The sequence below is a fragment of the Falco biarmicus genome, chromosome 3 (assembly GCF_023638135.1).
Source record: "Falco biarmicus isolate bFalBia1 chromosome 3, bFalBia1.pri, whole genome shotgun sequence".
Classification (NCBI taxonomy): domain Eukaryota; kingdom Metazoa; phylum Chordata; class Aves; order Falconiformes; family Falconidae; genus Falco; species Falco biarmicus.
Genome location: NC_079290.1, coordinates 109,300,319 through 109,322,270, shown reverse-complemented (window position 1 = coordinate 109,322,270; position 21,952 = coordinate 109,300,319). Strand labels below are relative to the sequence as shown.

Sequence of the window (21,952 nt, the reverse complement as noted above, 5' to 3'; positions counted from 1 at the left end):
TTAAATTTCTAATTCTTGGGTTCAAGACTTTCCCTCCTTTGGAAAAGGTGAGGTTCTGAGGCTGTGAATTGCGTGCTTTGTCAGGTGCTGAGTCTCTTCTCTTGGGTTTCTTTGTTGGAAACTATAGATAAGAGGGAAGATGCAGGAGCACTTTTGGTGTCCTACATCCTTTCCTGGCCATGGCAATTTTCCTGACGTGTGGTGGGAGCAGATTGTGCATCTCTTGTTTCTGGACCAGCAAAGCGATGCTTGTACAGCGCTTTTTTTTTTTTTTTTTTTTTTTTTTTTTTTTCCAAGTTGTACATGCATTGAGCTGAAATCATCTCGCAGGTCAAAGGATGGGAACTCATTATGGTGTGGGGGAGCAGTGACGGTTCTGCTGAGCTCCTGCTTGGTGAGAGTGGCCCTGTTCTGGCAAAGGGGGGCACCCAGGGGTGATGAGGCAGGTGAGAGAGGTGACCAGCCCATCAGGGTTCCTGTTGCTGGTCTGTACACCAGTAGCCACTTGTGAAGGGAGGGTATCTCACTGGTGGTTGCCTGCTTGGCAGCCCTGCTCGATTGCGTTCGTTTGGAAAGGGCTGGAGGCAGCGGTGAGACCTTCTCATGGACTGAATTCAGCTGCCCCTCAGCTGAGGGAGGCTGGGACATCTGGAGACAGGCTCTTGTGTTTTCCAACCCCTTTTTTTATGCCTTGCTCTCACTTTGGCATGCATGTGGAGGAGCTCATGTGGGTATTCCTGGGCTGTCTTGCGTGGTTGCAATTACGGGAGCAAAGCAACAACAGTCCCAGGTTGGAGCTGGGAGGGACAAGTGAGCTCAACAGCCACTGAGGGGGTTTGGGTGGTTATTTTTTGCGCTGCTGAGCAATCAATTCTAATTAAGGCTTGCAGTTTGTGCTTTCTCTTGTGGCTGGTGGGAGGTCTGGAAGGAGAGGACCCCTGAGGTATGATGGTTTATCTGCTTTGGACCAAGTATCTGGTGTCACGGTGCTTCCCAGGGCAGGTTGGGGATCCACAGGGGTACGGGGGCTCTCCCAGCCGGCACGCCTTGCTCATGTGCTCCAGGAAATATTAATAATCAGATTTGGGATGGGGGAAGGAATGGGTCAGGGGACCAGCCTAGAGGAGCTTGTGGCTCCTGAGGTCAGAGCACTGGCACAAGGATGGGGCTTGTCAGTGGGCGCATCTCTGGGAGCCCCGAGGAGGGGCTCTGCGGCTATGGAAGCTTCCCGGGCATGTCTGCGAGGGATGAGGAGGCGAGTGCCTGGTGCTGCGCGAGGGCCAGATGTTAGCACGGTCCAGCCTAACTGCTGGGATGAAGGGCCTGATCCTCAGCCTGCGTCCTGCCCCCTCCTCCCCCTCCCCTGCACTGGGTGTTACAAGCCAGCCTAAGGCAGGTTGCACAATTTATTTTCCTGTACTTAAAGCAGGATTTTGGCAGCCAGGGTCGAGAGGCCTCTCTGAGGAACGCTGGCTGGCCGCCCTCCTGCTGTCACGGGATCACGCTGCTGTCAAAGGCTCCGTTCCACCAGGCGTCCTTCAGCGTGGCCTTCTGCCGCTGCACCAGGGATGGCGGAGGAAGCGCCTGGGTGGCCAAGACACTGCTGACATCTCCAGCAAGTGTTGGTAGGAGAAATAGTCACCCCAGTGTGGGTGCTCTTGTGCCAGACCAAGGTGAGACTCGTCATTTCCAGTCATCACCGTGACGTGGCAGCTATAAGGACTCACCCTCTTCTGCTGCCTGACCATGCAGAGACCCATCCCATCCTTTGAGCATCTTCTCCCCGTGGTCCCAGGCTCTTGTTTCCTGCTGTCTCCATCACTTGGCTGCCCTACCACCAGCTGGTGAACTCACAGATAACGAGAGAGCAGGAGACAGAGGAAAACTATTGTGGTTGTCGCTGCAGGAATATGCAGAAGGATTTGCTACGATGTTCGCTGATGGTGTAAGGGAGGGAAAGGCTGTGGGTGCTAATTTGTGCTCTGCGTGAGCACTATTAGCATTGCCCATGGTGATTTAATTGCCTTGCGGGAAGAGCGGCGGGTGAGGCTGAGCATGCCCGGGGAGGGAGCATGAGATAGTTGTGAGTGATGGAAGTGTTCGTGGCCCATAAAGGGCATGAGGGTGATGTGGTCAAAACAGCTGGAGAGAAACAGCAGCTCTGCCCGTGCGCCAGGCCGTGTCATGCTCAGGCTGGAGAGCTGGCAAACGTGAAGCCCAGAGCGTGGAGTAGCTGAGGTTGAAGGTATGTGACACGTGGGATGGGTTTTGCAGGAGAAAAGGTGAAGAAAAAAGAAGGAGCGGAAGATGGTGGCAAAGTTGGGAGTTTGGGGAATGGGAAAAAATCATGGAGTTACCCATCCGCTGGAGCAGGGTGGGGAGGACTTGGAGGGGATGTCCTGTTTTTGCCACGATGATCTCGAGTTGGCAGTGGGACATCCAGGAAGGTTTACAAGTGGGAGAGGCTGGGTGGAGACGTCAGCCTGTGAGTGCCTGGAGGAGACATGAGCTCACCAGGGAGAGGGTGTCAGGGGGGTCGAGGATGAGGAACAAGCGCTGAGCCTGTGGGGCTGGGATGGGGGCGAGCATGTGGAGGGATGCAGTGGTGGGGAGAGACCTGATGTCCTCGGATGCGTGCGGGATGCAGGGGACAGGCTGAGCAGGTGGGGGGCACTGGAGGAGGTGAACATCTTGCTCCATCCACAGTCGCGGAGGAGCTGGCATCTCCCTGCACCTTGTTTCAGCACAACGGTGAAGCATGTTTTGTTTCACCGCCAGGCTGGGAGGAGGCGTGGGGGAGTGGGGAGGGGAAGGGATGGAGCTGGGAGGTTGTGGGGTGGGATCCAGCTGGGGAAGAGAGAAGCTGTTTGAAAGAAGGGGTTTTGGGAGGCTCAGGGCTCATTTTCTCCCGTCCTACCATCCTATTTCTGTGACAACGGTTAAACTTACAAAAAACAGCCCTCAACCTCTGCCACCCATGGAGGCCGAAGTCAGAAGCCATTGGTTTTACCGTGAATCCTCTGGGAAGGTGAGCTTGGAGAGCACAAAAATGGAGAGCTGCAACTAAAGAAAGGAGACACAGCAGCAGCCTGTGCTGATGCCAGCAGCTCGGGACCATAAGGAACAGAGTGAAAAAGATGCAGCTGGGTGCCCTGGGCTTGTGAAGGGACAAGGGACAAGTGAAATGCACTGGCTGGAGGCAGCTTGGAGTGTGCCAGGCGTCTGGCACTGCATCCCCTCCAAATCCGGTACCCAGCAGCACAGGGATGGAGGCCAGAGGCAGCAGGTCCCTGACTGCATCTCTCGCCCCCTCCCAGCCCCAACACTCCTAAGACCACTGGTAAGATGCTTCCAGCAGCACACGTAGTGGCTGCGGGCAAGGGAGGAGAGCAGTGTTTTAAGCAGATAAACATCAGCGCCCTCTCGGCAGGAGGAAGTCACAGACTTAGTGAAATCTAAGATAAGTGGCCTCTTAAGCCAGCGGTGTGTCAAGTGGTTAAGGCAGAAGATTAGGGAGCAAGCTCTCCTTCCACTGCAGGAAAGCAGGGATGCAGCCTGTGGTCCAGCATCTCTGGAGAACAGACAGGAGCGGGGATGAGGACAGCTCTGGTGTCCCCTTTGCGCCAAGAGGCATGACGTGAGCATCTTTCCTCCCAGCTGAGGGCTCTGAGGAAGGGACCAACGATTTGGTGTTTGCAGCACACGCTGGTTTTACACAGCCTGGTGGAGCCCAACTGCTACAAGAAGAAAACCCCATGGCTCATTCAGCACAAACTCATTATTTAATAGATAAAGTAAATATGGGAAAAAAAAAAAAAAAAAAAAAAAGGCATTTCCCACTCCCCCTGTGGTGCTGAAATTTACAGTTGTGAGAAGAGCCAGAGCGCTGCAGAGCCGGGGTATCTCCGGGTGACATTTACAGGGCTCAGCTTTCATCGCAGCTTGAAAAAATCCCATCGGCAGAGATTATCTCCACACTGATCTGGATTGTCTTGTTCAGCTTTGGCCCTCATCCTAGATGGACAGTGAGCAGAAAACTTGGCCAGTGGCCTGAGGTCCGTGACCTCCTCTGCGTGAGCTGGGAAGAGGAGGAACAGTCTCCAAGGTACTTGAGAACTTGCAGCCTTGGGGGGCTAAAGAGATGGAGCTGGGGTGGGTGGGTGAAGCTTAGATCCCCCCCTGAAGACTTAATGCTCCAAACCACTGAGAGAGGCAGTCCTTGCTCTGGTGAGGAGATCTTTGGTTTACATTGAAGTGGATCAACCCAGGGTTGCTCCACCTGACGGTCTCCCCAGGGTGGCAGCCCCTCTGCCAGGCACCCAGCACCCTTTGCTGAAGGTTTTTTGGAGCTGGGGCTGAGCAGGCAGCAGGAAGGCTGACCCTGGGGGGATGACTCGATGCAAACTTCCCTGGCCCTGCGCTGCTTCAAGTCAGTTGTCAGCAGCCTTCCAGCCGGACGGTGTCTGGAGACCTTCCAGCGACCACAGGCTCTCCCCCAGCCCATCACTGCCACGGCACAGACGGGATCTCACGTACGTCTGCGCCTTCCCCCCCAACCTTTCCCCTCTCAAGATGAAGCAAGAGACAAAACCAAGACTGCAGGTTTGCAAGGACCCCCTCCTCCAGCCCAGCGGGTGATGGGCACAGGTCCGGGCTTTTTTGGACCACACAGGAGCTCTCCGCTTGCGCGGGAGGGCTTGGCCATGCCACCCCAGGGTGGGTCCTCGCCACGCCGCCTGCGGATGCTCCTGCTGGCTCCGCGTGCCACTGGGAGGTTTTTCTCTGCTCCCCTTTTGCCTTTCGATTCACAGACAAGTGGGTGAGGGAGAAAGGAACGGGTTTGCTTTCCACCTCCCCTCGCAGTGCCCCTCTGCTTATTAGTTCTCCAAATATTTCGTCCCACAGCCCAGCAGCAAGGATCCCAGGCGGAGGGGAAGGCGGAGGGGGTAGGACAGTGCGTTATCCTCGTGGCATCGCTCCAGGCCAGCCTGCAGGGAGCCAGACAGGGCAGCTGGGGCCCTGCTGCGCTAAATCCCAGTGGTCGGGGCACACATGGCAGCATCCCTCCGGCTCGGCCCTCCTCTCACGCTTCTTGAGGGCCAGACAGCGGCAGAGCACGAGCGTAGCCCTTCTCCCCAGCAGCATCTTTCCCCCAGCCCCAACAACGACTCCACTTTATGCTTTTGGTTTTCTCAGCAGCCAACGGGACAGGGACCATCCTCAGAGCTCTCAGGCATGTGGAGGAAGAAGGGGAGACCTGGTTGTGGGATGCTGGTGAACAAGGTGGGGGCAATGATGGGACAGAGGAAAAGAAATCCCCCGGGATTTTGTCCCATCAGCTCCCAGCTCCGTTAAGTTATGGGATTGTAGGTACCATGGCCTCTCTGGACCCTCTTCACAGTCTCCAGCTGAACAAAATGCTGGAGAAGTGATGGGGGAGGGCAGCTTTCAAGGGGAAAGGGAGCACAGTCAGAACATTGCGTCCCGCGACAGCCCTGGGCAGCAGCTGAGGAGCTTCTGGAAATCAGTGGTCACTGGAGCTGCTCCAAAATCCATCCAGTGCCCAGGGAGGCCATTGAGCATCCCACAACAAGGGGACCCAGGAGCATCCCACAGCCCCCTCACGTACCGATCGCTCTGGCTGGGCTCTCCCCACATGGAGCGTAACTCCTGGGGACGGTGCCACCCCGTCACCATCTGCCCATCCTCTGCAAGGCACCTGGCTGCGCAGGCTGGCCGCGCTCCATCCCCTCCGGAGGCTCGGCCAAGGCAAGCAGCGTGCCGGGATGCTCAGTGCATGCCTTAAACAAATAAAAATAACTGTGATAGAAGATACCGAATGCGTAACGCTAACCTTGGCTTAAACACCTCCTGTCTGCAATGCTCCGCAGCCGGCAGGAGCCCATCTGATGAAAGCAGGCATCGCATGGGTCCCCGGCCAGCACCGGGAGCAGACATGTCCCTGCTGGCCCAGGACACCGAGGGGCTCAGGGCTCTGGCTTCAGCAGTAAATAAAGCAAGCAAACAAAAGCAAATAAAAAAAAAAAACCCAACAATGATCGATTTTTTTAAACTTTAAATATTTTTTTTCTTTAAAATCTGTTTTTCTCTGGGGCTGTGTCTCTGTAAAGAGCTGCGCTCTCCCTGCAGCATCTGGGTTACTTCCTCAGTCCTGGCCGTGGGGCAAGGGAGAAGCAGGGTCAGTTAGAGAAGGGGGATGGCTGGCTGCTCCCCTCCGTGCATCACCGGCACGTATGGATTTCCACCACCCGATGGCAGGGTTTGCACTTGACGGAGCAGCACCAGTGGAATTTGCAGCTGCACCTTTCCACAACCTCCACTTCGTCCGTATGAAAGCCTCGGCCGCAGCACATCAGCTCGCAGCCATCGATAGCCTTGGAGGTCTTGTTGCACTGCCGGCCGCTGGTGCCCAGCACCCCGTTCTTGAGGTCGTGGTCACAGAAGTCAGGACTGGAGTCCAGGTAGACGAGGTCCTCGTCCGTGTGTGGCTTGAACTGGGAGTTTTTGGGCACCAACACTTTGGTGGATCCGATCTCGCTCTGCTCGACCTCTGTGGCACCGTCGAATTTCTCCTTCAGGACGTTGCCCACTTTGCGGAAGGGGGGCATGGCTTTCCAGCACGTCTTGAACTCGCACGAGCCCGACACGCCGTGACACTTGCACTCCACCCGCATGTTGTTCAGGATCGCCTGGAGGGACAGAGACAAGAAACCAGACGGGACGGTCAGCGCGGGACGGACACGGCAAGGAGGGTGGGACGTATGGGGGCTGGGAGGGTGGTGCAGGAAGCGCTGCTGCTGCTGTACATCAGCCCACGGGATGCAACGAAGCCCAAACGGCTCAAGCGCCGGCTGCGGAGCCCAGCTGGGATGCTGCACAGCTGCGCCGGCTGCCCAGGTTGCCCCCTCACCATTACCTTCCTCCCTGCCTCGTTGTTGTGGAGGTTCATTAATGCCCTGTTGGAAGAGGCCCCTTTGCTCCTCTCGCGGACGTCGACGAAGGACTGGGAGAAGGCCACGCCGTAGGCGATGTTGTCGGAGCAGCCCGACCACTGGAAGCCTAAGGCAGCAAGCACAGATGAGATGGACAAGCCACCCCGCATTGCTTATCCCCTGCAGCCGTGCCCCTCCTAAAATGCAGCTGACCTGCCCCCCCTTCTGTCTTTGGGCTGTCTGGGGCACCGGGGACACACACCGACCTTCCCTCCCCCATGGGTGATGCTCCAAAATTGAGGGCACTCCTGGGGACTAACAGGAGGGTTTTTTGAGTTTGGTTATTTTTTTTATTTTGTTTTTTCCTCCTTTCAGGGTGGCTCCAGAGAATGGGCATTTCCATGCTTGGCTATTTTGCATCCCCGCTCAGTCTCCCCCCCCTGCTCTTTGCATGCTCACCCTGCGGGCTGCCCCCCTGCACCGTGCGGTCGCATCCACACTTGTCCAGCTCGCCGCTGCTGCAGGCTCGGGTCACTGCGAAGGCCACCCCTGCCGAAGAGATGGCATAGACGAATGCTGCCTCCCGTGTCCCTGCAACAGTACAAACGATGGTGGGAAACGTGGCAGCAAGTCCAAGGCATGCAAAGGGGGCTTTCTGGGGGTGTGTGTGGGGGTGCAGCCAGGTGGCCAAAGCCCCTTGGTGGGCTGTTGTGTGTGTCTCTGCTCCTCTTCCCTCCTAACGCTGGTGTTGCACCCTTGAAAAGCTGGTCTGAAAACTGGCTCTTGGCAAAACACGCTATGCAGAGCTATGGAGTCAAACCCTTTGCTCTGTCTCTTCCTCCCAGAATGGGGTACCCCACGTGGGATGCTCCATCCTCCCTGCTCCCAGGGATGCTTTTTGCTTAGTGCCAAGCCTGGACCAGTCTCAGCAGAGACACCTCGGTGCTGGGAGATCATTTGCAGCAGCGAGAGCCCTGTCTTGCAATAGTGAAGGAGCCAGGAACTGCCCCACGAGGTTAAAAACGTGGATGTGATGGGCAGATGATAACCTGGCAACGTGGCGATGGCTGTATTGCCAACGTGGGGAGAGCTCTCCAGAGTTTATGTGGAGAGACTGTCCTGCCTGGTGCTTGCAATGCACCTCTGCCGTGAAATCCCTCCTGCATCCAAACTAGTTGCCTGCTTTCCATGTCCAGGAACATCCCCTGCAGCTGCAGCTCCTTGCCATCCTCTCACACAGGGTCCTGTGGTTTCCAGCACCTCCCAAACCACCCTGCGAAGCCCTATGCCGCTCCCAAAGCGCCTTGCAAAACCTCGCCGGTCCCCAGGGTGCAGCCCCTTCCCAGCTCTTCCATCTACCTCTGTGGTGCCGCACGGTTAGGAAACACTTGGTTGGGAAGTCAGGGAGCATCCCTGGGGATAAACACACAGGGCGGCGTAGCCAGGGATCAGCTCCCACAACACCCTAGTCCTCACCATCCTCCAAGGCTGGTGGAGGACACGGCCCCTCCATCGCCAAGCAAGGAGGGCTGGCGTTTGGGGTAGCCCCATGCTTGGGGTAGAGGAGGGGATGGCTTGTAAGCAGATGTCACCCTGGCTCGCCGGTCGGACAGAGGGCAGCTCCTTTGGTGGTCGCAGCCCAGCCTTTGGTGGCCCAGCTGTAATCTGGGCGGCAGCGGCTGGGGAGGACCCAGCCAGCGCGGGGACTGAACCGCCTCCAAGTTAATCGAGGTTAATAGTAGGATCGTGTTGGTCGGTTTGTGCTGTGGCTGCCTAAAAAGAGACGACTTTTAGTTTCTGGTATTTCTGGTATTTCCAGTCCCTGAACCTTCACAAGGAGAGATCTTCACCCCTGTGTGGAGGGGAGGAAAGTCAAACAAGGAGCCGGGGGGTGGCTTCGGTCTATGGGTCCTGGGATGGGAGGCGAGAGGGTACATCACAGGCGGCACCTAAGGGGAGCCAAGGGCTGCTTTGGTGGTCTCCAGGGCTTGCGGAGGGGCTTTCCCCTTCGTCTCCTCACCCCGCTGCTCTGGGTCCTTGCTTGGTTTCATCACAGCCCCGTGCCTCCAGGACGCCTGCGTGCAGCTGGGATCAGATGGGCTGGGGGCTGCCCTGGCCAGAACTCCCCCCCCGAAGGTGGGCAGCTGGGTGGTGGTGGGCGATGATGATGATGTCCTCGGAGGGTCCATCCATAAAAAAATGTGTTTTACTCCCATCGGGCGGCAGAGGGCTGTCCTCCCAAGGGCTCCTCTGGCAGCGCTCATCGCTTCGGCTGCCCGGAGAAGAGGAGAAGAGACCAAACAAATGCGAACGCAGCCACGGCTTTGTGGAGAGCGGCTCCTGGGCTTGGTGGGGAAGAGATTAGACCACAGCGTGACTTTAGGGCCCTCACCCGAGCTTGGAATTGTCCTTGTAAAAGGTCCGGGCTCTCCAGATGCCCTGGGCTGGTGCCTCCATGCAATGGGCACCCTCTGGGTGCAAAAAAGGTTTGGGAGAGGGAGCACCCAGCAGCTGAGGAATTCCAAGGGTCTGGATACGCTGCCCCTTGTACTGTGAAAAGAGCCCTGCTGAACGCCCAGGGAAGGCTGGTCAGCCCCAGGATCCAACACCAGGCCATTCCCTTCTCCCTGCAGCTGCCGGCTCAGGGGCAGGCGAGCCAGACCCCCGTGCAGCCCACCGGGCTGCTGTGGCAGCCAGTCCCCCACGTAGCACCCTAGGCACACATCCTCATGGCTCACCTTGTGTTACCACCTTGCCGAAGACGGGCAGGGTGTCCAGCGTGGAGCAGTTCCAGCGGCGGTTGCGGAACTGGTACTGGCACTCCTCGATGGCCAGCTGGGCTCCGCGCCGCACTGAGTCCATCACCTCCAGGTTCCTCTTGCACATCTGCACCTGGCGCTGGATCAGGCCCTTCAGCTTCTCACAGGTCTCCTCCTCGGAGATGCTCCCCACTGAAGACAGCTTGGCCAGGTACCTGCCACGACAGCCAGCACGACCGGTTAGGAGGCAAGGAGGGCTCGGGGGAGCACAAACCCGTGTTCAGCTGGGACACCCTGCACTGCAGAAGGCAAGGAGACCTACCCTCTCATCTCCTCCACAGCTGAGACCTGGTGCCCATCTGGGGTCACCTTCAATGTGCCACTGCGGTGGCTCCTCAGGATGCATTTTTGGCTGGCAGAGAGCAAACCCAAGCAAAACAACCTTCCCTCTGCAGCCTGGTCCCCCGTCTCTCAGGGAGCCCAGCTGCTGGCTCCCCTTTGCCTCTGTTGCCTGCAAGGAAGATATTTTCGGCGTTGTCTGAATGTGCCCGGTCAGGTCTCCTGAGTACCGGCACATCCAAGTGCTACTAGGAAAAGCCAGAGGCCTCTGAAGTCAGCCAAAACAAGCAGGACAGGGGCTCAGCTGCCAGCTCCAGCTGCCACACTGCTCCCGCAGCGTGGCTGTGCTCATCACCGACAAACATCACCCTCCAAACCACTTCCCTCCTGGAGCCTGCTCTTAGCTCCCCCGGCCCCCAGCAGGCAGGGATGGCCTCCGGGAGCTGCCAGGTTTCCCATCACCTGGGATTCGAGCAGGGCTTGAGGTGGGCAGGACAGAATCAGGAGCCTGCCGTGGGTAAGATCGCACGTGCTGGGCATCTCCTCCACCAGCACAGCTCGTGGACGTGGCCATGAGGTGACCTGGAAAGGACTGGTCCTGTGTGGGGGTGACCAGGTGCTCTGCTTTCCGTGGCCCATCCTCAGCAGAAGGAGTTACAGAGCTGCTCTTGGGCTTTAGAGGCAGGAGGGAGCTTACTCCTTTGGGGCAAGCGCCTTGCAAGCTCCTGGCATCTCCTCACCGAGTGCTGGGGCACAACGGTCCATGCTGCCCACCCCAGTAACCCACCCCACCACCCCCTGCACGTGCCCAAGCTCACCCATCTCCCAGGTCCATCCTCCCGCTCCAGCCTCTGGATCCCAGAGGGGGCTTAAGGCAGCCCCGGTCAGATTGTCCAAGGGCTCATCAGGCCGTTGGATAATCCAAGATCTACAGCTGCCTGTGCCAGCACGCGCGTAGCTGAGCCACCCTCCTTCCCGTGGCTGCTGGCACCTGCTTTAAGTGACACTGCCACCGCTGGAGCCCCATCCTGCCATGCGGAAGGGAGGTCCCCTACGTGGGACAGGCAAAATGCACGTTTGCACGTGCCGAGCTTTAACGTCCTTGGGAATCACCGGCGTCAGCTCACGCTGCTCCCTCAGCTGCACCAAGAGATGTGGGTCCCGAGCGAAGGCTTTTTGGAAACCTCACTCCTTGACTCTGCATTTCCCAGCCCTACAGAGCTTGTGGGTTTTTTGTTTGCTTGTTTTTTTGCCTCCTCCTCCCAAGTTGCGACATCCTGCTAAGGATTTTTCCTTTGAAGCCCTGCTTGCCTCCGAGAAGTGACTGTGCAAAAGTGGCTCCTGCTCCCTGCCTGTTCCCATGTGTCCCAGGAGCCAGATCTGCTGACTCCAGCCACAAAATCAAGTTGTCACAGCCTCTTCCTCTCATTAGCCCTGCCAGTCTGCCCCAGGAGGAGAGAACAGGATTTTCTCTTCTGTGCATCAGCAGAATTATTCACCAGCTTGGTTTCACGCTTACAACTGGGGGCCGTGGGAGACGGTGAGAAAGCCGGCTTGGCTTGCAGCGTCCGTGGGGAGTCTGCATGGCGAGCCGTCAAAAGCATTCAGCTTTCCTTGTGCGCGGAGATCACTTGATGCAATGCCTCTCGGACAGCGGGAAGTGGCAGGCTGCCCTGCTTTCAGAGCCAAGTCCTCTTCTAGCCTTTGTACCAGCTAAACATCTCTGCCCAAGGCTTTCTGCTCCTCTGAGGGCATGGCTGCGCGGCTCCCTGCTGCAGATGGCTGGCTTGGAACCCTCACCGTGGCAAAACCCAGGGTTGCCACCTTCCTGCTGGCCCCCCACACCGTGCAAGAAGCATCCCCGGCCCCATGCTGCGGTCCCAGACATGGGATGCAACAACTGCCCTTCCCACATCTTGCTGCAGTCGGCTGAGCCAGGATAAAGGCAGCAATCCGCCCTTGGGAGCTTCGAGGATGTTTGATGCTGAGCGAGCCTGAAGTGGCTGTGACAGGTCTGTCCCCTTCCAGGTCCAGCCATCGTTTCAGCTTGGGCACGGGGAAACAGACACACAGCAAAGCGGTGAGATTCGCCGCAAGACACCGTGGGTCAGTCGATCAGATTTAAGCCTGGAAGCCAAGAAAACCAGATTATGCCTCTGGAACTCACCTCTTGTGCCCGTTTGGCTTTCACCCCCATCCTGCAACTTCAGCAGCATTTATCATAGCAGGGAAGCAGCTCCTGCGCAGCAGCGGGGCTGGTCGTGCAATGAGTCAGTGCCTGACCCGAGTGCAGGCACCTTGGCAGGAGGGAACCGCGCCATGGGTGTAACAGCCCCATTAATATCAGCTCCACTCAGGATGGGGGCATCATCTCCTTTTCTAATATATTTCCCAGCTCAGTGGGATTCTCCAGGCAATGGGGAGCTATAAATTCAAAGCACACATGAAGAAAAGCGTGACAGGAGCCTTTCAAGCCTTTCCAAGTAGATGCGCCTGATAAGATGCCTCCCCAACAAGCATTTAATGCTGTTTGGAATGATAAAATGAAGGCCAAGGATGCTTCAAAGATAGGTACAGCTCTCCAAAAATGGGTCTGGTAATTTGTTTTGCAGGGCAGGCAAATAAGATGAAGCTATCCAGAACAGTGCTCTGGCCTCAATCCTCCGTGACAGGTCCTCTGTGTGCCATCATCCCTCCTCGACCCATGCCACGTCTGCCCCTCCCTAGGGATGGAGGCAACTGTGCCCAAAATGCCATGGCTCCATCAGGCTACCAGTCTCCTACACCCCATGAGTACTATCGCTGTTTAAAAAAAACAACCGAGACCCCCGGTGGTTTCACAGTAGGAGGAGGCTCCCATCCTGGTCCCTGGTCCAGGAGGGATCCAGGGGTTGAGTCTAGGATGTAAGGAAGGACCTTTGCTGGAGGACCTCATCTCTGAGGCTTTCACATGGCATCTCTCCCCAACACATCCAGCGGCACTGGGCAGGAATGTCTCACCCCCTTCCCCTCTCCGGAGCAGCTGAAGGGTGAGATAAGAGCTGTGAAACCTGCTCTGCCCTCACCAGCACTCAAAGATCTCACCAGCATTCAAATATGCTTCTACCCCACAACACACAGAGGGCTGTGGAGCCCAAGCAAGGCACCAAATCCATCCGCAGCATCCCACAGTCACCATGGAAACGCGGCTCTAACACTTCGCCTGGTCCATAAGGAGGATCTTGCTTCCAGGCTTCATTTTCCTGGACTGAGGTGGGAGAAACCACAGACAGAGCCTTCACCTACCTGCACATACAGCAAGGCAGGCGCAATAGGGGGAACCCAACCACTCCTGCCCACTCAAGGACTCGGTGCAGATCTCCATCCTGATATGACATCTTGGTGGTCGTGCAGAGCTCCAGATCATGGCTTAAGTCTCACATACAGCCTCAAAACAGTGGGAAAAAACCCCAACCCAAATCACGGCACATTTTCTTCCTTTTCTAAGACTGGGCAAAGAATCTTTCAAGGGGTGAGCTGCTGCCCAAGCCGTTTGTTCAGGGTTTGTTTTCTTGCTTCACCATGGCATTTACATTTCTTTTCTCCCACCTTCACATCCAGCAGAGTCACTCACAGAACAAGCTCCATTTTAATAAAAGTCACTGCTTTAACACCAAACTGACGGACAGCCCTTCCTTTTTTTTTTCCCCCATCCACAGCATATAGATCAAGACTGAAGCCCCGTAATTTAAGCAGCTGCAATTGATCCACCCTGCAAGATGGCAAATAAGGAAACCTCAAATCCAGGGAGCTTGGAAAAGGCCGGGGGGGACACACAGACAACATGGAGGGGTGGGGTGGGGTGGGGAGGAGGAAGCCCTGCTTAAATTAAAATGATGATAATTGTTTCAGAAGGAAGAATAATTGGTGGAATGACAAGAAAACCATCGGAAGAACCACAGCGGTTGGCAGATAGAGCCAGAAGGAGAGGGGAGGAGATTCCCTGCCATGGGAAGGTGTGGAAATTTGAGTCATTGACAAATTCTCAATAGAGGCGGGCCAGGAAAGACGTAGCAGATGTCTTGGAGAAAGCAGAAATCTCTGGTGTTTCTTCTATTGAAACAAATGAGTTTCAAGTGTGAGAACTCTTTGTATTATTTCATTTTGGGAATATTTTCCTGAAGCAGCTAACAGCCAGCAGCATCACTGATCCATCACTTAGAGATGCTGAGAAGCCAGACAAGCTCAGAAGCTTCACCTCGTTCAGCAGATGCTCAGCCTGCCTGGGATACCTGCCCGGCCAAGGCCACAAGAAGCTTGTTCCAAGTTTTAAATTGCAAAGATGCTTCAGCTCTGCTCCTCTCCGAGAGGCAGCCTCTGCAAACATCCTCCCTGCTTGTGGAGGAGCCAAGCCAGCCTGGATCAGTGGCGCATCTTGTGGCTGGCTGCATAGTCAGCCAGCGACTCCGGGTTGTATTTAGGATTGAGGCTGCCCTGTGCAGACAGGTTTCTTCTGAGGAAGGAGAAAAGGCTTGTTTAGGATGGAAAAAACAGAAGAGCATGAAGATAGATGGATGGATGCATGCAGAGGTACTGACCAGGCACCGCAAGGAGCCGTCCCACAGCTATGGAGAAGGGGATCATCTCTTCCTTGTTTCTTTCCCCTTCCAAGCAGAGAGAGAAGGCACGGAGAGATGTCGCAGGGCTGGCAGGTCAAAGGATACTCTAGGTGGCCACAGATCCCCCTCTGTGCTTTCTTGTGGTGTCCTGCAGTGGGCTTAGTGCCACTCTGCCTGTGCCAGCAGGGCCAGGCTTGCTGGTACCACCCACGTCCTCGGCACGGTTCAGCAGGTCTGCCAACTCCGGCACGTTCCTGTCGGGATCTGCTGGAGAACCTGCACCCTGCAAGGTTGCTCTTCTCCAGCTGATGGCTCTGCAGCAGGTCTTTTCCCTCCCAGAGATCAGGCATCCCCCTCCTAGGATGAGATATCTTGCCTTTCCATCCCTTGAAAGCGTAAAGCATCATTTCCGAAGCCATCATCTGAGAGCCCGTTTCCTTCCCTGGAAGAAAAGCAGCTCTCGGGCTCAGTCCTGCCCATCGCAGTTACTGCAAGTGTCATCTCTTGGCTGAAACGGCTCTTTTCACACCCTCAGCTCCACCTCCGACCAACAAATGCTGAAACAGTCTCGCAGGAGGAGGCACTGCCATGATCAGCACGACCTGCCCGCAGACCTGAGCACGCAGCTCCACTGCCCAAGCTCAAATCCTGTCCCCCCTGCACCTCAGACCCTGCACCTAACACCACATGCGCCTAGAAAACACCCGCCCACCCATGCACCACGCATCGCTGGTGGCCTGCCTCCCCCATCACAGGGCTCGGGGGGGAAGCGAGGTGGCCTGGCTGCTGGTCCCAAGATGCCCTTTCTGAGCATCCCGGGGCAACATCTCCACTTGGTGATGGGGAAGACCAGGGTAGAAGCTGGGGAGAGGCTGGGAGCAGCATCCACTTTGGAAATCTGCTTTGGATGTGTAGGAAATACCCTTTACCGCATCTTCCTTCAGAAGTCGATAGAAGCTGCTCCCGGGCTCGCATACAACAGCAATGCCTTGTTGCAAGAGGAGGCAAGCGCAGGCCACGGGGCTGAGCTCCGTGGGAATTCCCCTCGTGCAGTGCTTCAGGTTAGATCTGGTTGGAGCAAACCTGAGGAGTTTTTAGTTTCGATTCGAATTTGCAAATCCGTGGTGAGAGCAGCCTTCTGCAGGATTAGTTTGATCTCGCCCAACTTGCAACAGACCCCAGGCTGCTCTCCATCGGCCAAGATACTCAATTAATTCCCCCCCCTCCCCAGTAATTTAGTGAAAGCACAATACTGGCTCCAGTTCTGCTGAGCCAGGCAGATCCTGCACGCCACCTTCCCAGCTGCAAACTGCAACAGCCCATGGCAGCAGCTCCTGGGGAGCCTGGGAGGTGCTGTCAGGGGTCCCCCACAGGCATGGGGGAGCAGACACCCTGGGGCTGCAGCCAAACAAAGGTTACCTGCACTTTGTACCCAGAGCAGAGCCCGCTGTTCAGGCAGCCTTGGATGACTGAGATTTTTGTGGATTTGCAAATCTTTCAAGCTTTAAGGCAAAAAAAGTTACCAAGTATTGTAAGAGTCGGCATCGATGCACTTGTAAGGAAACACGGAAGAACCTCCTGGAAACTGTTAACCTCAGGATTGCTCAGTAATTTCATCATTTTAAGAAAGCCCAAAGAAATGGCTGTAATGCATTTCTCTCCACCTGCAAGGGTGAATTGATGGAGAGGACAGGAGCTCTCAGCAGAGTAACGTGTTTTTGGTTTTTTTTTTGCTTCAATGCAAAAGTCCAATTCTGACTCATGAAGTCACAGCAAACCATGGCAAAAAAGGAATCTGCTTCTTGCTGTTGCTCATGCTTGGAGCTGGTCCAGTTCTGCACAATCTGGGGTGCAGAGTGGTTTTATCTCGCTCACGTCCATCCTCCCTAGAACAAGGCTCTGCTGCTAAAGCCTGGGGTGTCATTTTATTTAAGGTTTCCTTAGGAAAAGATAGAGATGCCCATCACTGCTGGCGAGCCAGAGAGCACAGGTCTCTCCTATACCCTGGCAAACGCAGCCCTGAAGATTTCCCACCAGATAGGGCCAGTGCCCAGAGACAAGCCAAACTGGTCAGAAGTCCAGCACCAAGACCAGCAGAGGTTTCTTGCCTCTGCAGGATGCAACCCTTAAAGCCAGCTCATTTTCATTGCCGAGCTAAAATGAGCTGTTTTTGTCAAGCTAAGACTTAAAAGGAAATAAAAATTCAATTATATTTCTGCTGGAGGCTGCTGGTTTTGTTCTCCCTCCCCACAGCCTGGGGGAATGGGTGTCCCTGGTTGCAGGCACCAACCTGATGGAGCCGGCAGGATGCCCAGAGCGATGCAAAGAGACCTGGGCACCCCAGAAGTGGAGAACTGCTTGTCTAACCCACAGTGACCCTCAAAGTGAGGAAATTATCCATCAAACCCGACCACTGCAAGCCACCATCCCAGCTGCCAGAGGAGACAGGACTGGGGAACCTTCCTGGTGTATCAAAACCAGGAGAGAACCTTGCATCAAAACAGGGAGAGGGCAGGGAGGAGAGCGGGGCTCGGCGGCAGCAGCTCTGCCCTGGAGCTAGTTGCACCTGCTGCATCAGCGTGGCAGCGGCACGGCATCCAGCAGGAAAATGCTGGACCGGTTCCTCACCAGGTGGAAAACGGGAGAGTCACGACGATGAGGCGAAAAATCTTGTGCAAAATTAAACCAAGCCAGGCTCAAGGTGAAGTTAGCTCTCCCTGCTCTTCCCAAGCCGGGGAGATTCACCTTAAAACAAAAATAAATCAAATCCAGTTTAAAACCAGAGGGATGCAAGCGCAGGACCCAGGCACGCTTCTTCCCAAGTCCTCTACATTGCACAATGACCCAAGGCAGCACAAAATGACCGTTCAAGCTGCTCTTGCAACATCCCTGCGGCAAAGCTGGCAGGGACGAGCACGGAGAAGCGGGCCCTGCATTTGCAAAGCACCTTGTGATACTCAGATGAAAGGGGTCCGGAGAAATCCAAACTCCTTTTATCCCTTCCTCTCCAGCCCTCAAAAGTGGTTACTATTAGAGAGCAGCTGCTTAGCCAGGTTTGTTTGGACACTTGCAAGGTCTTCAAGCTTTCCCAGTGTGCTCAAATTCAGTTTTTTTTTTTAAAGGGTTTAAAAGCCCATCTGTGCTCCTAGCCCTTTAAGCCAAGTCTCAAGCCCAGAGGGAAGTTTTAAACCCCTGTAAATAGGGGGTAGACTGAGCTGCTGGTGGCACACCCTGCTCGGCAGCAGCATAACCGCATCTCAGACTATCCAGCATCCATATGGAGACCCTCCTCCAAAGCCACTTGTAGCTGCAAGAAAAACGGAGGGAGGCTGTAATGATTCTCAGATAGCTTGATAACCAGGGGTCTCACCCAGAAAGGACCCCTGCCCGGTTGTATCCGATGCTTTCTGGGCAAGGGGTTTGACTCTCATCACTCAAACCACCCAAACAGCTTTGGATCACGGCAGCCCCAGTGCCACATGGGGTTAGGGGATGCTTACATCCACACCCCACTTTGCACATTTTCTAGTTCACTTCTTCAGGTGGACTTCCCTCTCTTCAAAACAGATAAAGAAACAAATAAATAACTAAACGGCTGCTGGCCCCTTACCTCCCACTGAAACTGGAGCCTGGTGCTCCCACGCCAGCTTCAGAGAGGTGCTCATAGGGCTAAACCCCCCCCCCCCCCCCCCCCCCCCAAACACCTCCCAGCATCGGGGCGGTTTTGGACCACACTGAGATGACACGCTTCCAAACTCCACCACATCACTGCACGTGCAGGTTCAAGAGCCAAATCAAACCTGTGAAACGCGAGTTGCTTTGGGCAGTAACTCAGCCCCTTCCCCTGCGTAATGCACATCCCGGGGCTCCTCCAGAGACAAAGCAGAAGCCGGAGGGACATTGCTGGGCACAACCAGCTAGATGTAAAAGGCACTAACGACAGCCCTTTATTTAATTTTACAATTCTGTGCCTGAAGAGGCAGGAGGAAAAGCCTTAAAACTCTTTGAGCCTCCAAAGGCAGGAAGAAAAGCCAGCCTGAAGGTTTTCACAAGAAGCGGGAACAGAGCATCTCTTCAGATTGAAGAACAGAGGTTTTCTGGATAGGCAGTAAGCCAAGCAGCAACTCCCTAAACTCAAGACACTGAGAAAACACACCTGAGGTTTGCTTCCTAACCAGAGGGAAAGTAGCTTGGTCTGTTTAATGAAAAGATTCAGCAAAGTCCCTTCCAGCTCTATGCCTGCTAAGGCAGAGCAATCCCCCTGAGAGATACCTGCACCATCTCCCTTTTATATGGGATGGGGTGGCTCAGAGGACACCATCTGCATGGCCAAACCGAGCCCTTCCCCACCAAGCCAGGCTTAACAGGAAACCTTCAGCTCAAGTGTTGCAAGCAGCGTCTTTCCAAAGCGCTGGGGGAATGCGAGTCCGGACAGGTTGAAAGCAGCTTTAAGGGAAGGGAGGAAAAAAAAAAAAAAAAAAAAAGTCACCACTGAGCTTAATCACTAATCCAGCAGGTTTCTGGAAAAGCAAACTTCACCGTGCACATGCCGATGCGTGGAAACACGCGGCGGCGAGGCTGGATCTGGCCCCGCTGCGCTGGGCACAGGCTGGCAGCGCCCGAGCACTATGATAAGGCAGAGCACGCCGGAGCCCACACGCGTGAGGCTTCGCGAAGACATACGAGGCACACTCATTCCTCGAATATCTGATAACTCCTGGGATCCTTCTAACTCTGTTTATTGCCTCCGGCAGCCTTTGTTTCTGATGTGAGAAGATAAACAATGGGAATTGTCTTAATCCTAAAGGCAAAGGATAAAAAGCACGGAGCGGCGGACGATCCTTTTATCACAATACATTTACAACATCAAAAAAGTTGACCCCCTTCCTTTCAAAGGCACTGAAATGGATCTGCTTTTCCTCCCCTGTTGGCAGGAATGAGCCCGCTGCTCTCCGGCCGCCGAGCCCCCCGCGCCCACCCCCTCGCTTGGCCAGCACGGACGGCTGCACACAGCCCTCCCCGTCTGTTCCCCAGCTTCCCAAATGCGATCCCAGCTGTGCGCGGCGCCGGGGACCTGGGGGGTCCCACCTCTGCACATCCATGTCGACCTCGCTCACAAAACCCCCTTTGCCAGATAGTTCCCCATGCCCGTCCCAGGGCAGCCAAGGCTGCTCCTCTCCAGGGACCTGCCAGGTCCTGCAAGGCTTCCTCAGCAGGATGTTCTCCCTGCAGGAAAAACGCTCCCACAGTTCCCGATATACCTTCGCCAGAAGCATGACAGCTTAAAAGACCACCTTGAGAGCTGCTATGATCCACCCACCACTTGTTGGAGATGCGTGGCGCGCAAGTGGCTCCATCTGGCACAGGAGGAGGGGAAGAGGACTAAGTGCTAACGCATCCCAGGCAGCTACAGATGGGCGAGCACCTTTTCCCATGGGCAGGCCACTTGGAGAATGCTGCTGACCTGGCACTTTCCCCGGGGCGTAGGGAGCATCCTCTCAAACCCACCCACACCCCACAGCCTCCAGCCAGCCAAATCTCAAGGCAGGAGAGACGGGAGCCAGACACGGGATGAGGACACCAGGGATGCGCTCGTGGGACCATGCCCACCTGAGCACAGGTGGCAGGAGAGGCACAAGCCACTTGGGATCTTTCATCCCAACAGCCCCAGGGACCCCCCGCTGGGTCAGGCTGTAGCTAACCCACCGATGGGGAGGTGATGCGGAGGCGGCCCACGTTCCCAGCCCCACAGCGGGGACTAATTTGTTCACGGCAGCCAGCAACGTCGGGAGCAGGGGAAGCACCATCTCCCACCAGAGCAGATTAATTAGGAGGACCCTGTGCCTTCGTTCAAAGTTAGGTGGGAAAGTGCTGTCGTGCTCCATCCCCTCTGCCCTTGGGGGCGGGGGGGGGGGGGTCTCCCCAGAAGACAGTCCCACCGCCTTGGCAAACACGCAGGAATTTTCCAGAATGATTTCCGCCCCTGTTTACCTTACACATTATTTCAGTGTTTGTTCAGCGGGTTCCCAATGTCACCGGTCTTCCCTGCAGCATCCAACAGCACACCCCCCCCCCCCCCCCCCCCGCTGTGGCCGGGAGCGGAGGGCCGAGGTGTGGGCAGCCCCCCGGGGCTGGCACCCTTGGCCACCCCCAGGCCTGCTCAACCCTCCCCTGGACCGCTGGCCCCCGCACGGCACCTCGCCAGCCCCCGACCCCTGCGCTGACCCCACGCCCCGACCCCCGGCGTGGTCCAGCTTCCTGGCTGAAGGATAAAAACGGGACGGGGGCTCGGGAAGCAGCCCCAGGCCCACCAGCCTCCGTGACACAGGGGACGCGAGCGGCTGGGGAGGGTCGGCACCCCCCGCAGCTCAACTGCCCGGGCTGCGACCCCCGCCCCCAGAGCTGGGGGGGCGCAGGGGGCGCGGCGCGATGGGGACGGAGCCCGGTGTCCCGCCGGGTACCCGGCAGCATCGCTACAGCGCGGGGAGAGGGGGGGTGGGGGGGGATGTCGCACCCCGACCCCGGCAGCACCTGCTCCGCCTCCCCGAGGGGGGGATCAACAAGTGGCGAGTCCCCCCCCGCTTCCCCTCGCCCCGCGGCTACTCACAGCCAGTTGCTGGCGTTGGCCGAGAAGGTGGCGAGGATGATGAGCAGCAAGGAGCGCAGGCAGTACTCCGGGCTCATCCTGGAGCGCCGGCGCGGGGCGGGGGGAGGGCGGCCGGCGGCGGCAGCCCCCCGCCCGGCCGGGGCAGCCGCCGCCGCGGGTGGGCACCGGGCAGGAGCGGGGCGGCGGGCGCTGCCCGCTGGATGCGCCCGCGGCGGCCGCCGAGCCCGACTGTCAGCTCGGCCGGCCCATCCCGGGATGGAGCGGCGGGCCGGGGGCGGGCCGGGGGCGGGGGCAGCCCCGGGGGCCGCCCCAGCCCCGCCGCCGCCTGGGCGGGACCCGCCGGGGACACCCCCGGGGGCGGGACGGCGGCGGGGAGGGCACCGCGGGGGGGTCCTGCCGGCGCCCGCTGCCCCGCTGCGCCCCCCCCCCCCCCCGCCCCCGACCCCCCCAACCCCCCCCGGGGGTGCGGGGGGGCTCGGGGGTCGCTCCTCCTGGAGGTGCGGGGAGGGCTGGGGGTGTCTCGAAGTGTGTGTGTGTGTGGGTCTCCCCTCGCGGTTGGGGCTTTTAGGAGAATTTCCGCGTGGCTGTGGGAAAGCGGAGCCCTTGGATGGGGTCTGGCGCTGGGGGTGCCCACACTGCGGGGGGTGGGGGGGGTGGGGGCAGCCTTGGCATCTCCGGGACTGCCTTCCCCTTCAC

The 21,952-nt window shown here is 57.0% G+C and overlaps 1 protein-coding gene across 1 annotated transcript; it reads right to left on the bottom strand.

Annotated features, from left to right (window-relative positions):
• Positions 1-6,068: 6,068 nt before the first annotated feature.
• Positions 6,069-21,670, bottom strand: WNT4 (Wnt family member 4). Its single transcript, XM_056333626.1, has 5 exons — positions 21,257-21,670; positions 9,692-9,927; positions 7,413-7,544; positions 6,938-7,080; positions 6,069-6,710 (listed from the first exon to the last, which is right to left on the bottom strand). Exons 1-5 carry the CDS (start codon positions 21,331-21,333, stop codon positions 6,243-6,245), a joined length of 1,056 nt encoding a protein of 351 aa, XP_056189601.1. The 5' UTR covers positions 21,334-21,670; the 3' UTR covers positions 6,069-6,242.
• Between the last annotated feature and the right edge of the window lie 282 nt (positions 21,671-21,952).

Excerpts from the sequence above, each read along its gene's own strand:
- WNT4 (XM_056333626.1), bottom strand. The coding sequence starts at position 21,333 with ATGAGCCCGGAGTACTGCCTGCGCTCCTTGCTGCTCATCATCCTCGCC. Across the intron at positions 9,928-21,256 it reads GCCAACGCCAGCAACTGGCT|GTACCTGGCCAAGCTGTCTT; the intron begins GTGAGTAGCCGC and ends CTGTCGTGGCAG. Across the intron at positions 7,081-7,412 it reads GCAGGGGGGCAGCCCGCAGG|GCTTCCAGTGGTCGGGCTGC; the intron begins GTGAGCATGCAA and ends TTGCTGCCTTAG.